Source organism: Camelus dromedarius, chromosome X, assembly GCF_036321535.1.
Source record: "Camelus dromedarius isolate mCamDro1 chromosome X, mCamDro1.pat, whole genome shotgun sequence".
Classification (NCBI taxonomy): domain Eukaryota; kingdom Metazoa; phylum Chordata; class Mammalia; order Artiodactyla; family Camelidae; genus Camelus; species Camelus dromedarius.
The window spans coordinates 13,539,179-13,554,906 of NC_087472.1; the positions used below are offsets into that span (position 1 = coordinate 13,539,179).

The following is a 15,728-nucleotide window of genomic DNA, read 5'->3' on the forward strand; positions in this document are numbered from 1 at the left end:
ACCTTGCTCCCTACAGTGTAAGATAGACGTGTCACTCCTCTTCTCAAGGCCCTACCATGGCTCCTGATTTCAATCCCAGGAAAAAGTGAAGAGGAGCAGAATTTACCCCATCAAAGTCAAAATATGTCTCTTTGGTGTGAGGATTATTTTGAGCTGATTATTTTTAAGAAAAGGCAGACATAGCAGCTTTGACAACAGAGAAGTTACCCTTTTGTAAGAGAGAGACATTTACATTTATAAGAGAAATCTCCATTTGTAAACCTGTCTTCCTCTCTGTGCCAGGAAGAGGGGCGATGATCTTACCTCTAGAAACCCTTATCAATGGAGAATGCAACGATTTAGATTTGCATCACAACCATATTCTTCTTTACTGTGCTTTGCTTGATAGCCTCCCCAAACTGGCCCCTGACCTCCCTCCCACGACCTCTCTGTCGTTAGCTGAAGATGGTGTTTTAAATGATGGCTTGGATCATTTCAGGAGTTACTGTTTTCCTGGGTCTCTCCCATGTACACAAGAGGGAGGCATGTTATGAAATCTCTGTTTGTTTTTCTCCTATTAATGGCTTTTATTACAGAGTGGGGAGGGGGAATCTCAGCCAAGAACCTAGAAGGGTAGAGGGAAAATTATTTTTCCTCCCCAACAAAGTCTTTACCAACGGCCTACAAAAACCTACAAGATCTGGCCCCTCTGCTACTTAGCCGTATCTTCTACAACCTTCGTTTTCCCTCACTCACTTCAGCTATACTGTGCTGGCCCCTTTGCTGTCCTTAGAATGTGGCAGGTATGCCCTTTAGGTAGGCAGGGACTTTTGTCTTTTTGTTCACTGATGTATTCCTAGCACCTAAAACAATGCTGGCATATACTAGGCACTGAATCAATATTTGTTGAATGAATAAGGAAAGGAAAGGATGGATGTTCCCCATGACAAGATTATAAAAGCATCTACCTATCTTTCCTCTAGGACTTCAATGATTCTACTTTTTTCGTGTGTGTGGTGGGGGAGGTAATTGGGTGTATTTGTTTATTTATTTTTATATTATATTTTATTTTTTTTAATGGAGGTAGTGGGGATTGAACCCAGGACCTTATGCATGCTAATCACACACTGTATCACTGAGCTCCACCCTCCCCCTCTCAGTGTTTCTATATTTTACCTTTAATTTTTTTTGTGTGTGTGGGGAGGCAATTAGGTTTATTTATTTGTTTATTTATTTACTTATTTAAAGGGGGGTACTGGGGATTGAACCCAGGACCCATGCTAAGCATGCTCTCTACCACTGAGCTATACCCTCCCCCCACACACACTTTACCTTTAAATCTTTGAGCTGGAATTTATTTTGGAGTAAAAAGTGTGGTAGGAATCCAGATTTTTCCCCCTTCAGTTGGCTCTCTAATTGTTTTGACACAATGTGTTGAAAAATCAATCATCCCTCACCTCACCATTTAAAAATGTTTCTTAAGGCACACTTCAGTTCCTTTTTTTTTTAAATTGAAGTATAGTCGATTTACAATGTTGTGTTAATTTCTGGTGTACAGCATAGTGATTCAGTTGTGTATACATATATAGATATTCCCTTCCATATTCTTTTTCATTATACAGTTCCTTTTAATGGAGTATGAAGTTTGGTTAAAAGTCATCATCTCCTTCATTGTAGAAAAAAATATAGTAGAAAAAAGATATAGTAGATATCTTCACTCATTCTGCCAGTTCCTATATAGATATCAGAGCCATACATTCGTTAAAAACTTTTTTTCCTTTCTTGTTGCAGTTAATTAGGTAGGCTATCTTCTGGACAGTGGCTTGGAAAGCCTCCCAATCTTTAATCACATAAAATTCTTCTGTCCCTTCCTCCTTGCTTCATACCAGATAACAGACGTTTTTAGAACATGCGGCAGGGTATCTTTCTGTAGTGTGGAAAACAGGCATAACTGGATGCAGTGACCTTACATCTGCCCTTCCTGTAAAAATGCAAGGCTGACAGGTGTGCTTCAATTTATTCATTACAGAGTGATGCCTAGATTGATGACTGAAGGTTACTTAATCATTTAATGGGTTGAAGCTTTTAAATCTGTGGAGTGTTTTTGTTTTATTGTTGTTTGTTCAGTAAAAAAAAAAGTGACCTCTTTTTGGGTAAATTGGGATTTAAGACAAGGCCACCAGGATTCATTAAATACTTACTATGCACCCATCTCATACTTAAGTACCAGGGAGGACAAAAAGAGCTTGTAATTCACTCAGCCAACATTTACTTGGCACTGACTATATTCCGAGGATACCTAGTAGCAAAATAATATCCCTTGACTCAGATTATCCATGGACCATTGATATGGAATCTGGAGAGAAACAATGTGTCAAGGGGAAAACTACAGTAAAAAGAAAATTGTAACTGTATTTCGTGATACTCCAAAGGAGTAAATAGAAAGAAAGAAGTAAAGGGAAAAATCCAGACGATCTATGAGAAGGACTATGGGATTCAGAGGTCAGTTTTGGACAGTGAAATTCTTTATCCAACTGCCTTTGGCCAGAGTCCCTCACACTCAGCTGGCCCACATCCCCTCTCTCCTGGATTACATCAGCAATACCTCGCTTCCTGCCCTCCCTCCCCCAGTACAGTCTCCTGACCGCAGCCACAGTGATCTCTTTAAGATGAAATCTGATTACCTTGTTCCACCCTTTAAAAAGGCTCCCCTCTCCAGCGCCCTCAGATCTAGACAGTAGGGCCTCTGCCTCTCTCTCCAGCTACTTCCTTTTTCCTCTCTGTCTCACCTCTAGATTCTAAGCTACAGCCTTAATGATCCTCTCCTATAGTTTCCTCAACTAGCCACTCCCTCCTCCTTCCTCTCTCTTCTGGTCCTTGGAGGTGCCATCCCCCTGTCTAGAGCACTCTACTCCCCACCCCTCCACATTGCTGAGCACGAACTGCAAAGACCAGAGTGATCTGTTCCACAGGGAAGCACGTTTCCTTCTTGCGACCCAGGGGGACAGGGACATCTGTGGTAGAGTCAGCCCTGTTCTGCCCTAAACTGAGGTAGGCCTGGCTTAGACTCAGAGCCGAGGGAAGGTCCTGCAGTCCTTCTGTCCAGATTTGAGACGGAGAGAGAGAGTGCCTGCCTGTCCAGGGGGAAGGACTGCTCCGAGTTCCGCCTGGGGGTGCAGACTCTGCTGAGCCTGGCATTTAAGTGGTTTTTGCCAACCTGGCCAATTCCCAAGTATCGAGAGAGCCAATAATTTACATAACTCATTCTGAAGGCAAGTGGACATGACTTTGGCTTCACTGGTTATTATTTGGCTGGGAAAAGAAAAAACAAGAACAAATATTCTTGTCCTACTGAGTATGATTCTCTCCATCAGTGGTAATAATTCAGAGCTGGTTCCAAAGCTCCTTGGGGCTTTTACCATGACCTGAGCATCATTTACCACCACCTGCCTGGCATATATCATAATTCACCCTGATAGAGTAACTGTGGAGAAGAAAAGTAACAATGGCCCATTACTTCTTCCCCTCCTCCAAGATAAACTGGTAACTTTTTAACATACTTCCTTCTAGTGTTTTTCTCTCCACATGCACTTAAAATTACAGTTAATATTTTGTGATTTGGCACCTTCTTTTCTTTTCCTATTGTATTCTTTTCTTTGGTGGTCTCATTCATTCTGTTGGGTTTCATTACTATTTCTAAAGGGACAAATTTAGTCCTGATCTCTGCTCTGAGCATCAGATTTCTCTACACTGCCCCCCTGCCATTCCCAAACTTGCTCCTCTGCAGCCATTTTGGTAAATGGCCACCACTGCTAATACTAGATACTCAGTCATCCATAAAGACTTACCTGTGTTTTTCAATTCCACCCCAGTGCTTTCCCATTGAATTCATTAACAGATCCTATCCATGCTACCTGCCATATACACCTAGCAATTGTCCTTCTTCCCCAGATCCACCATCACAACCCTAACTCAAGCCATTGTCCTCTTTCTCTTCGTCTGTTTACACAGCCTCATTGGTGTCCCCATTTCCACACTTATCCCCTGCAATCTTTTTTTTTTTCCTGTAATTTTTTTTTCCTGTAATCTTGTAATGGGTTTGAATGTTCTGCCTACCTTGGTTCCGTCACTTTATGCCCCTTAAATTCTGGTCACCCTGAATCTCTGTCCCTTGATACATGCAAGCTCTTCTCCTTCACTTTGTGCTTCTTTTTCTGAAAAGCTTCCCCACCCCACAGCTTTCCCACCGCTAGTTTCTTCCTTCAGCTCTGATCTGCCAAGTGGCTTCTTCAGATAGACCTTCCCAGATTGCTAAATTGAACTTGGGCTTCCAAGTATTGTCCATCAAAGCACCTAGTTTACTTCCTCCCTGGCACTAATCACAACATGCAATTGTTTTATTTGTTAGCTGTACTTAAATTTTTATTTAGTTTTTAAAGAAATTAGAAAATTAGAAATTTTTGTAATCCCCCCATGAGTAGTATTGGCAGACAATATACAAAATGCCCAGTTCAATTTGAGTTTCCGATCAACAACGAAATTAGTTTTTTGTGTGATACTTAGACCTACTTATATTGGAAAAACTATTTGTTATCTTAAAATCAAAGTTAACTGAGTGTCCTGTATTTTTATTTGCTAAATTTGGCAGCCTTACCTATGAGGCACGTTGCCCTTGTCGCGCTTGCTCTGGGTTGTTCCCTCACACCAAGCCGAGACTGCCTGCCATTCTGTAGGTGCTCAGTAATTGTTCCATATAAAGGGATTATCTGTCTGCTGTTTTTTGCAGTTTTTTCCCCCTGCCTGACATTTACTTATCAGAATTTCCCCCTTCACCAAAAATTCTTGTTAAAGATATTTGTGGAAAACACATTTTACTATCTAAACTTCTTTGTTTTCCTTTTCTGCAAAACTGGCACAGTACGAGTATCCGGCCTTATGACATTGTTTTGGGAATTAAATAAATGAGTGTAAAGTTTAGCGCCATGCCCAGCCCACAAGAACACGCAATAAATTTCAATTCTTTATTACAGGCAGCCCGTGAACCATTTTAGTGGAAAGCAAAAACGCGGGTCTGTGGAGCACGGGTGGGGGCTGGGAAAACGGTTAGAAACAGGGGCCGGCCGGAGAGCGGAGAGCCCGGGAAAAAAGGAGGGGCGAAGGATGAATGACAGCGGAGACAGCCAATGGGGAGGCTGGGAACCGCTCCCCCCTCCCTTCGGGTTTCAAATTCTAAGCTCCGTCTCCATCCGGGTCCTTCAGCCTCGTTCCCGGGCAGTATAAAGTTTGCTGTCTCCTTTGTTCGCCCTCGTTGCGCAGCAGTGCGAGCGCCTTCCTCCTTCCGTTTTCGGTACCGGCCGCTCTTCCGCGTGCTGAGGTGCTAGGAAGCCGCTTTCGGTGAGCTCTTAGGAGCCTGAAACCGCCGTCACCCCGCCGGTACGTGAGTCCTTTTCTCCAGTCCGTTTTGGTCCTCTCTTGCCGCGTCAGAAGTTGGGATTATCTCCCGGGAGATGGGGGGTGGCGGGCGCCATTTTAAGAACCCAGAGGTGCCGACCTATTTAGATAAAGCTGCGAGTGTCGTAAGGGAAGCGGACGCAGGGGTCCGCGCCGTTGTGTGCCTCTCGGGAAAGTTTGGCTGTCGCCTGCGGGGGGGGGGCGGTGGCGGAGGTCGGGGTTGGAGCGGGACGAGGAGGGACCGCGGAGGCGCGGTCGCTACCTGCATGGGGATGGCGCTGGCGCTACGGGCGGGCACGTGCACTCTTGCGCGGGGTCCTTGTTCATTGGAGGCCTCGGACGGGAAGCCCTTTGAATTTTCCCAGCCGCCGCTGCCGGTGAAAGTTACTCCGCTGACCGGTGGCGGTTCTGGGCTGACTCCAAGTGTCGCCATTTTGTATTTTCCACGCGGTTTTTAATGACGGGTTTTAATTGGGTTCCGCTGCAGTCATGGAGTGTTGAGTGTTAAAATGCGCGCGTCCGCATTCCGTTATTTATAATGGGATGTTATTGACGATTTTCTTAAGTCGGTAACCTTTCCGGCGAGGCAGGGACTGGAGGGAGGGGAGCCGTAACTTGGTTAAAACTTGAAGTTGCTGCTTAGATTTACTAGGGAATCCTAATGAGAGGCAGTTCTTGGGAGAGGGCTTGGTCTTAAACGCATCTGCGTTTGGCCTGTGACCTTGACTGAGTCGACAGGTTTTAAAAATAGGGTAATTGGGATGTGATAATAGAATCTTTAAAAGGCTACATACCTAGGATTACAAATAAAACCCACTTTTTCAAATACTGAGTAGCTGTTATCTTGCTAAACTGCCAAGGTGGATTAAGGATAAAGACATAAGTTTAGTTGGCTCTTTAACCAGTTTAACATTAACTGCTATCACTAAACTACTTAAATTGGTTTCCTGCTGAGGCTTAGGAACGATTAGTTTGCTTGCCTTGAGTGACTAAGGGATGATTTTATTAAAGCAGGGGGAAATGAGCCCCAATAAGTACTTGTCGGGTAAACTTTTTCCAGGGGGAGTAACACTGATATTTCAACAGACTTTCACTAGGGGGGAAAAATGGTTGAAGCAGATCGCCCAGGGAAGCTCTTCATCGGTGGCCTCAATACAGAAACAAATGAGAAGGCCCTTGAAGCAGTATTTGGCAAATATGGACGAATAGTGGAAGGTGAGTTAACAAAGTATATGGAAGGCTGTCAGAATTTTTAAAAGATAAGCTATGATGAATTTGATTGCATTGATCTTACGAAATGATTATGTACTTTGTCCTCTAAGAAGTTCTGAGCTTTTCTTTTTACAGATTTACTTTTGTTTTCTCATTCGAACTAGAGTAACACTTCTTTCCCCCCTGAAAACTACTTTTTAGTTCTCTTGATGAAAGATCGTGAAACCAACAAATCCAGAGGATTTGCTTTCGTCACCTTTGAAAGCCCAGCAGATGCTAAGGATGCAGCCAGAGACATGAATGGAAAGGTGAGATTGCACAATACCATGTTGCCTAGGAAGTGAAATAGTGCAATATGTCACCCAAGTCTGCTCTGGGGCAGCTCTTGAAATTTGAGTGTATACCTTTCCAGGATGCTGATCATTGCTCTTTGTAATTTTAGAACCAAATTTTGTAGTCACTTCGGGATTATATGTTCTCTTAACAAGAGTCTTTCAGTTTTAGTATATATTATACTTTGAGATCCAGGAACTGATTTGATAACTTTGGCTTTTCTTTTTGACTGTCTTGATAATTAGTTAAATAATTGGCATTGTTTTAAATTTACTGACCAGCAGTGCAGTGGGTCCACCTTAGGTTTTAGTTCATATCAGCATCTTGCTAAAAAACTGAGTAGCATGTAAGTGCTAAGTGAAAAAGTGTAGCATTTTCAAGAACATACTGGTGTCAGTGCATAGTGGATCTGAAAGCTTTTTAAATACTAATGTAGTAAGCCATGTTTGGTATTTAGTCCTTAGATGGAAAAGCCATCAAAGTTGAACAAGCCACTAAACCGTCGTTTGAAAGTGGTAGACGTGGACCACCTCCACCTCCAAGAAGCAGAGGCCCTCCAAGAGGCCTTAGAGGTGGAAGAGGAGGAAGTGGAGGAACCAGGGGACCTCCTTCACGTGGAGGACACATGGGTAATGACTTGCGTTTACTTCAGGACTATTATATTAAGTTGGGAACTGTAACCAACACCGATGTGTGCTTTGTTTAAAGGCCCCAGCTTTTGAAATTGAGAACTCTTGTTCATCTACTGATAATGACTTAAGGGAAACAGTGAAGGCATCCTCAGTTACATTACAATGTTTAAGTAAGCTATTCCTTATCCAGGTAGTTCATTCTGTAGGAAAAAACACTTGCAGAAAATTTTTGATAGGTGTTGGTCATACAAAAATGTAAGTTTGTATATTTATTTGAAGTAACTTTAAGACTACACTTAAGTTCATTTTTCTAATCTATGTAGACTTCTTATGCACAATCTTGTATGAGTGAAAACTGAAGATTCCCCAGTAAACAAATGATGGTCGGTCTTGGTCAAGCAAAGGAAACTTGTAGCTTTTTCTTACTTCATGTAAGTAGTAATGTGTTGTTTGTTGTTGTTGTTCTCATGTAGATGATGGTGGCTATTCCATGAATTTTAACATGAGTTCTTCCAGGGGACCACTCCCAGTAAAAAGAGGACCACCACCACGAAGTGGGGGTCCTCCTCCTAAACGATCTGCCCCTTCAGGACCAGTTCGCAGCAGCAGTGGAATGGGTGGAAGAGGTAAATGTTTCCTTTATGTCAGTTCATCTTACCACCAGGAAAGGATTGAGAGGTGAATCTTAAACATACTTTAAACTGATTCCAGGTGATCTTAGGTACATGCAGTTAAGTGCATAGCGTTGAAAAGAATTTAGGTGTAAGAATTTTAGAGGATTTCTTGATTTATCTCCATATTGTCATATTTGGTTGAATTGCTTCATTGCCCGAATATAATTTTATATTTTGACTTTTCTCTGGATATATTTTTTTATATATTTTTCTTTAAGCTCCTGTATCACGTGGAAGAGATAGTTATGGAGGCCCGCCTCGAAGGGAACCCTTACCCTCTCGTAGAGATGTTTATTTGTCCCCAAGAGATGATGGATATTCTACTAAAGACAGGTAACAGAAAAGCATAGTAGCTTTTGTCTCGTTAGTAGCTAAGATTGAAGGGAGAGCTCATCAAAAGTATAAACCAGTTACTTTTGTTTCTGTAGCTATTCAAGTAGAGATTACCCAAGTTCTCGAGATACAAGAGATTATGCACCACCGCCAAGAGATTACACTTACCGTGATTATGGTCATTCCAGTTCACGTGATGACTATCCATCAAGAGGCTATAGGTAAGTTATTTTGCTGTTGCTGCCAAGGCTTGATGTAAAAAAAAAAAGTAAATTGATGCTCTGGGGCTTATACATTTTCCTCTTTAACTTAGTGATAGAGATGGCTATGGTCGTGATCGAGACTATTCAGATCATCCAAGTGGAGGTTCCTACAGAGATTCATATGAGAGTTATGGTAAGATTTTGGTTGAGGGTCTTTGAATATCACCAGCTTGAGTTTTTAGGTTCATGAGCCAGTTTATTAGGCTGTGTGGTGCTTGCTTTTAAAGGGATGTTTGCTTGCTTTTAGGGGGGTAACTTAATCAGCTGGGCTTTTCCTAGTCTTGTGAGGGGCTTTTGTTTTTTTTTCTAAGTTTTTTTTTTTTTTGAGGCTGTTTGCTTGCTTTGGAGGGGATTTTGCTTGCTTAAATTGGCAGCCTTATGTGTTTTCCCCCAACAGTGAAAATACAATTTAAAAATTTTATTAACAAGATGAAATGTTTACCATTGCAATATGAAGGAAAGTCTACAGTTCAAAATTGCAACTTATCACTGGAAAGTGGCTGAGTGTCTACTATAAAATAACAAGCTGTCTGGAATATCCTCTTGAAATACACACCGTCTTCAGTCTTTTCAAACAAACATTAAAATCCATCCATGCCCATATCTCAGCAGATGAGCAAATCCCTGTTAATGGCCAGCAATGGCAGAGTTTAAAACCTCCCAGTTGAGAAAGTAAACGTTTAATACAAGAATTCTGTAAATTCAGATATAAATGTTGTATATATCCAATTTATAGTGTTGCCATATTACCTGACCATTGACCCTGCAGGTAACTCACGTAGTGCTCCACCTACACGAGGGCCCCCGCCATCTTATGGTGGAAGCAGTCGCTATGATGATTACAGCAGCTCACGTGACGGATATGGTGGAAGTCGAGACAGTTACTCAAGCAGCCGAAGTGATCTCTACTCAAGTGGTCGTGATCGGGTTGGCAGACAAGAAAGAGGGCTTCCCCCTTCTATGGAAAGGGGGTACCCTCCTCCACGTGATTCCTACAGCAGTTCAAGCCGCGGAGCACCAAGAGGTGGTGGCCGTGGAGGAAGCCGATCTGATAGAGGGGGAGGCAGAAGCAGATATTAAAAACAAACAAAACTTTGGACCAAAATCCCTGTTCAAAGAAACAAACAAAAGTGGAACCTATTCTGTCGTAACTACCCAAGGACTACTAAGAGGAAAAATTGTGTTACGTTTTTTAAATTTCCTGTTAAGTTCCCCTTCCTTAATTTTTATGTTCTTGTGAGGAAAAGAGTAAAACATGTTTAATCTTATTTGATTTTATGACATTGCTTTCAATAAGCAAATGTTAAATGTGTTAAGACTTGACATGTGTACTAGTGTTGTAAAAGTGTCCCCAAAGGCCACTTCTATAAGATTTTTTTTTTCCCAGTAAATGAGGCAAGCAATTCTAAGATCTTCCACAAAATATCTAGCCATCTAAAATGGAGAAATGAATCCTCCTGCCTATACAAACAAGCTAGCTATTAGAGGGTGGTCGGGGTATGCTACTCTTTGGATTTCAGAGTGTCTTCAAACTGAAATCTCAATGTTCTCAGTATGAAAAACCTGAGATCAGATGCTTACATGTAAGGAAAGTGCTATTCGCCCAGTAAACCCAAAAAAGCAAATGGATAATGCTGGCCATATTATGCCTTTCTGACATTTCCTTGGGAATCTACAAGAACCTCCCCTATTTCCCCTCCCCCAATAAGACCATATAAGTGTGTGTTAAGCAACTACAGAATACTAAATAAAAAGTTTGGCCAAAACCAACCATGAAGCTGCAAACGATGCTTGCTCTTACTGTTTCAAATTTTTGCAACTCTGTAGTGTCTCACTTTTAAGGAACAGCTTGATTGCAAAGGAGAAAATAGATAAGCAATGAAGTTATCTCCAACTTCTCAAAGGCTTATGACTTCTAAAAAGTGAATCTATCAGCATTCCACATCAGATTTAAAGCATCAAATGCCTGTGAAACAGCAAAGATGGTAAGCAAAGCAAACTAGTTTTTCCGTCTAAGTCGAAATTGAACACTTAAACCTTCCTCATAGTACAGTGAAACACACTGTACCTCATGGCAATGGAAATGCTTTCTAGATTTAAAAAAAACTTTTGGAAAACAGTGTTCGATAGCATATTAGAAGTCCTCCAAATTCAACACTTGGAATTTTTTTTTTAAAGCATGTGTGGCACTTAAAGGCCTAATACAGCTGTTTACCAATAGCAATCTGGGGCTTGGGAGGGGGTTTTTTTTAAAAGTATTTTTTGATGAAGACCTTTAAACATGATTCATACGTTTTAACGTTTTTCAAATTAGTCTTTTAGACTGTAGGAAATGGCTTAAGTTTGGGGTCCCCCTCTCTACCCCTGTAAGCCATTGCAAACTTGACATTTAGTTGGATGCCTGACTTGTTTTTAGTTCTATGAAAACTACACTGTATGGAGAAAATCTATTGCAAGTGGTCTTTAAAAAGCAAAACCTGAGGCAGCATGACCCAGGTCCAGCCATGAAGTTGAAAAAGATGCTCTTGAATATAGTAAACTTGAAGACCTCCAACTAAAAATCCTTACACTGCACTTATTCCTTCAAATAAGTTTTGTCCGTTCAACTTATGGATTAAACATGGCAGTGCACCATTGGAACAGAATGGGAATCCATAAGCCATGCAACTTTAAGCCATTTAAGCCATTCCAGTCCATCCCAAGCCAGTGAATCTTCCACCACTTAAGAGAAATAGTAGAACACGAAATACGTTAAGCTGCAAGTCTGAACTTGCCTTTTCTTTCTGGAAAAGAGGGCAGTTATAGGCAAGTTTTGAAGAATTTCCTTAAGAGAGATAACTAGTTACCTATTTAATTTTTACAGGTTGAGAATTTGGTCATTATGGTCATGATGGTCATGGAGTGCTGATTTATTCACACTAGATAAAGCTGGCAGCAAGAGAAATGAAATGCTAAGGTAAGTTTTGAAACCAGTAGCATTTTTAGGTTTAAATACTATAGCTTTGTAGGGGGAGTTAGCTCAAGTGGTAGAGCGCATGCTTAGCATGCACAAGGTCCTGGGTTCAATCCCCAGTACCTCCAAAAATAAATAAAGCGAATTACCCCCCCCCCCACAAAAAACCCAAATAAACACTAGCTTTGCTATGTTGCGAATCTGTTGGTAAGTTATCTTGTGATTGGGGGATAATAACCTTAGTTCTTATATTATGAGGATAAAGCTAAGTGCTGTAATGTGTAACACCTGGCACATTAACTGTCATTTGGCTGTGGGTTGAGGTTATTTTAAACAGGTATATTTCCATTAGTGGCTCAGTCATGCAGTGCTCTTAGCTGTATTTGAATGTATACACAGTTTGCTAATATTATCTTCATTAGCAGTTAGTTGTTGGCTAAGCTATACGGTTAGCATTTTGGTATGTGAGGTTCAGACTTAATCCTATGCATTTTGTAAAAGTTCTGTCATGTCTTATCACAACTACCTAAGCACTGCTAAGAGGAAAAACTGTTAAGCTTTTTTAAAGTTTCTGTTAAGTTCCCCCATAGTTTTCCTCTTGTGAGGAAAGAAGTTCCCTCTTAATAGTTGTTGATTACCTGCTCAGCCACGTACAAATTGGCTGAAGGGTGAACAGATGCAGGTGTCACGGAGTCTCCTAGTTTGAGTAACAATTTTATTGGCAAGGTAAAGACATAGCTATTTTTTTATTACCAAAGTGCTTAGAGGAATTTTACTGGGTTTTATGATTGCTTTTTTGAGCTTGCAATTTAAAGCAAATGTTCTATTGCCAGTTAAAGCAACAAAAAGTATGTATTTAAAGAGTAGGTAAGAGGGAAAGTAATTTCCAGTGTAAAACAGTAAATATCCTGTGACCTGATAGCATGCTTTTCATTTTACAGAGTTGTTGAAGCAGAAGAATGCTGATTGTCCTTAAGGCACAACAGTTGCATGAGCAGTATTCATCAGAATTGGTTTGGTGCAGACAATAGATATTTGCCTTCAGGGATTCTTGTGGATCTAAGGAAGGCATCAATGTTGGTTAGCACTCTTAACTAGGGAGTGGCAGTTACTTAAAATAAGTAATTGATCAGGTGAAGAAAGGGGAGCAATGAAGGAAATTGGTAAGTGGAGGTAGTCAGGAAGTTCTTGTGGTTCTTTGTGCAATTTTACAGCTTTGACCTTCATTTTCGTTAGCTAAAGTCATAGGACAACTGCACTTAAGAATGTCTTCCTAATTACCACCAACTGTCAGAAAGTTGGATTAGAAAAATGAAAGGCATAAGACATAACTATCCAGTAAAGTGTCTGATATTCAGCAAGTTAAATATTTCTTGTTTATCCAGAAGTGAGATGTAGTCTTTAAAGGGAAGACTAATATCTGGAAACTAAAGTAACTGGAAACATAGCTAAAAATGGTCAAAAGCACACTTTAAAAAACTGGAAACAAAATCGGGCCATTTGGCTTTTGCTTTTTTTTTTTATAAGATGTTTTGTATTTGTCAACTTTACCCGCCACCCCACCTCGTGTTTTGGAAGCCAATCAAGATACAACTTTATAATTTATTGCATTGGAGACTAGAGCCAATAGTGTAAAAGCTAATGTCTCAAAGGAAACAGATTTGAGTTGTTGGGTTAGAAGAAACTGAGTTTTTGTGTCATAAATATCAGTACTATCATGTTTAACATTTGCAATTGTGGAGAATAATCCAGAAAACAACCCTCATTTGACAGGCTCTTGTAATCACAGGGCATGAGGGTATTGACCAAATTTAAGTAGCTATTGCACTTACATAGCTGTCTTCCTCAATCATACTGTAATCTAAATTACTTGGGTTTATACTTCTGAGGACCGTTTGGCTCTTGAGATTTTATTTAGGTATCTTAAAGATAGTGTAGAACATAGAGATTAATCATAGTAAACATGAATATTCAAGAAGTTTGCTTAATGACCAGACAGCTGTTTGGCAAATAGTTTACTGACCCAGCAGACTTAATTCTGCTCCTGTTGGAAAAAGAATCTGTCTTGATTCTTCTGGCTTTATACTGGTTGTAAAAGAATAATGTGTTTTCCTTGTTTAACTGGTAGTTGAATATAGAACTTAGGTATAATAGATGGCTTTTTTCTTTTTGGAATGTTTTGTATTTGAAACTTAATAAAACTTAACATGCATTTTTTCTGTGGCCCTGGGTTCATTTTTTGTAATAAGGGATTTATGCTTTTAAATAACCACCTCCACGTGTCCCCCTCCCTCAAACTAGTTCTCACGCCGTTGGCACCTGGAGTTGACCAGGGAACAGGCACTGAGGCAGCCTGCAACCAGGCTTCCTTTAGTAGCGGAGGGAGCTTCAGGTAGGCAGCAGGGTGATTCAGATGACTTCATTTAATCCTTACCCTGAAATTGCAGCTGTAACACCAAAGAACTAGAAGCTAAAATGCCAAAGATGTAGTGCTTTTTAATATTTACTACTAACTCCTGGGAGGAACAGGTCGGTTAAATCGATTTGGCAGTGGGTCCCACTTCAGACCAAGTCCCTCAGGGATGCCGTTAAACCAGCACATGGTCAGTGTGCTTCTTTATTGGTAACTTTCTCTGCTTTATCTACTGTTCTGTGTACATCTGACTCATGTTCATTTGCACTTGATAAAACTAATTTAGTGACACTTGTCTTTATTCAAGGGAAAACGATCGATGGCTTGGGAGTGCAGTGCCTCAAAGCAGTGAAGCACTCTTCCCAAGTTCACAGTGTTAAAAGGAACTCTCAAGGCCTCATTAGCTATGGGGTCCTGTCTTCTAGGGTAAGGTGAGCTAGCCAAAGCCAAGTGGAGGATTGTGATTGGTGTGTTAGAGGTCTCTGACAAGTGTTCCCTGTAAGTGTAGGCTGATTTAGGTTTACCTTTGAGGTGGGCCAGACCACTGGGGCAGTCTATTTTTATGGGTCTTGATACATGCAGTAACTTCATCAGCATCTAAAATGGGATTGCAATTGGGTTATACAGCCAGTTGAACAGAACTTGTAACATGGAAAATAATGTTAGCATTAGGAGGAGGGCAGAAAAAGCCTTAAGTACTGTCATTCTATAAATAGCTTCAGCTCCAAACCAATTTTTTGGGAAAAACTCAAATCTATCTCAATTCATTAATCTTTGTTAAGTTGCAGATGTCAATAACCAAACAAGCATTTGTAACAATAACAAGCTCAATATTTACAGATTTTGAAGGAAGTTTAAATCAAATGTTTAAATAAGCGTGCCATGAGATTTGGTAAAAATACCCATTATCAAGATCTTATCACCCCAGCAAATTAATCTTTTGTCCTTTGCTATACAATACTTGACTTCATCCCCCACTAATAGACTCCCAGAGATGCAGACTAGCTACCTGTTCTGGAACATCGAAGTGCAATCAAAATACGGATCCTTGTATAAGGTTTTCATTAAGCAAAATGCTTCTGAGAGTCCCCCACGTTGTGTATATCATGTTTCCCTTCTACTGCATGAGTATGTGAGCATAGTATGCTTTGCCTATTGCTGGAAATCTTTTTCCAGCTCTTGGCTATTAACGGATAATAAGTCCTCTGAACGAGCATTCCTGTGCAAGTTCTGTGTGCATGATTAATGATGGAAACATTAGGTATGAAATTGCTGGATTGTAAAGCAGAAAATTAGGAGAAATTGCCAGTTTTTCCAAAGTTGTACTGCCATTCAGTGAATTCTGGTTACTCTGGATCTCATCAGGGTTTGGTATTTTAAAATTTAGCCATTCTAGTGAGTACCTTGTATTGCCGTGGTTTAAATGTGTATATCTGATAAATAATGATGAGTAGCACTCAAGATTTTTTGAATGGAAATATTTAC

The 15,728-nt window shown here is 40.6% G+C and overlaps 1 protein-coding gene and 1 non-coding gene across 4 annotated transcripts; both read left to right on the plus strand.

Annotated features, from left to right (window-relative positions):
- Positions 1-5,250: 5,250 nt before the first annotated feature.
- RBMX (RNA binding motif protein X-linked) lies at positions 5,251-14,042 on the plus strand. Of its 3 annotated transcripts, XM_031445548.2 has the most exons (11): positions 5,254-5,412; positions 6,517-6,645; positions 6,844-6,950; positions 7,433-7,604; positions 8,081-8,233; positions 8,500-8,614; positions 8,710-8,835; positions 8,928-9,010; positions 9,647-10,862; positions 11,741-11,833; positions 12,772-14,042. In XM_031445548.2, the coding sequence occupies exons 2-9, from the start codon at positions 6,537-6,539 to the stop codon at positions 9,955-9,957; spliced, it is 1,176 nt and encodes a 391-aa protein (XP_031301408.1). In that variant the 5' UTR covers positions 5,254-5,412; positions 6,517-6,536; the 3' UTR covers positions 9,958-10,862; positions 11,741-11,833; positions 12,772-14,042. The 3 variants fall into 3 exon arrangements, with proteins under 3 accessions (XP_031301407.1, XP_031301405.1, XP_031301408.1); XM_031445547.2 differs by lacking the exons at positions 11,741-11,833; positions 12,772-14,042 and having other exon boundaries at positions 5,251-5,412; positions 6,491-6,645; positions 8,692-8,835; positions 9,647-10,145; XM_031445545.2 differs by lacking the exons at positions 11,741-11,833; positions 12,772-14,042 and having other exon boundaries at positions 5,252-5,412; positions 8,692-8,835; positions 9,647-10,145.
- LOC116151086 (small nucleolar RNA SNORD61) lies at positions 6,694-6,765 on the plus strand. The gene has a single exon (XR_004134870.1). It is a non-coding gene; the product is annotated as a small nucleolar RNA SNORD61 (small nucleolar RNA).
- Positions 14,043-15,728: the final 1,686 nt, after the last annotated feature.

What these genes read in the sequence shown, in the direction of transcription:
- RBMX (XM_031445547.2), top strand. Translation starts at nt 6,537, where the DNA reads ATGGTTGAAGCAGATCGCCCAGGGAAGCTCTTCATCGGTGGCCTCAAT. An exon ending in ATATGGACGAATAGTGGAAG is followed by an intron (nt 6,646 to 6,843) that starts GTGAGTTAACAA and finishes ACTACTTTTTAG; the next exon opens with TTCTCTTGATGAAAGATCGT. An exon ending in GGATATTCTACTAAAGACAG is followed by an intron (nt 8,615 to 8,691) that starts GTAACAGAAAAG and finishes AGTATAAACCAG; the next exon opens with TTACTTTTGTTTCTGTAGCT.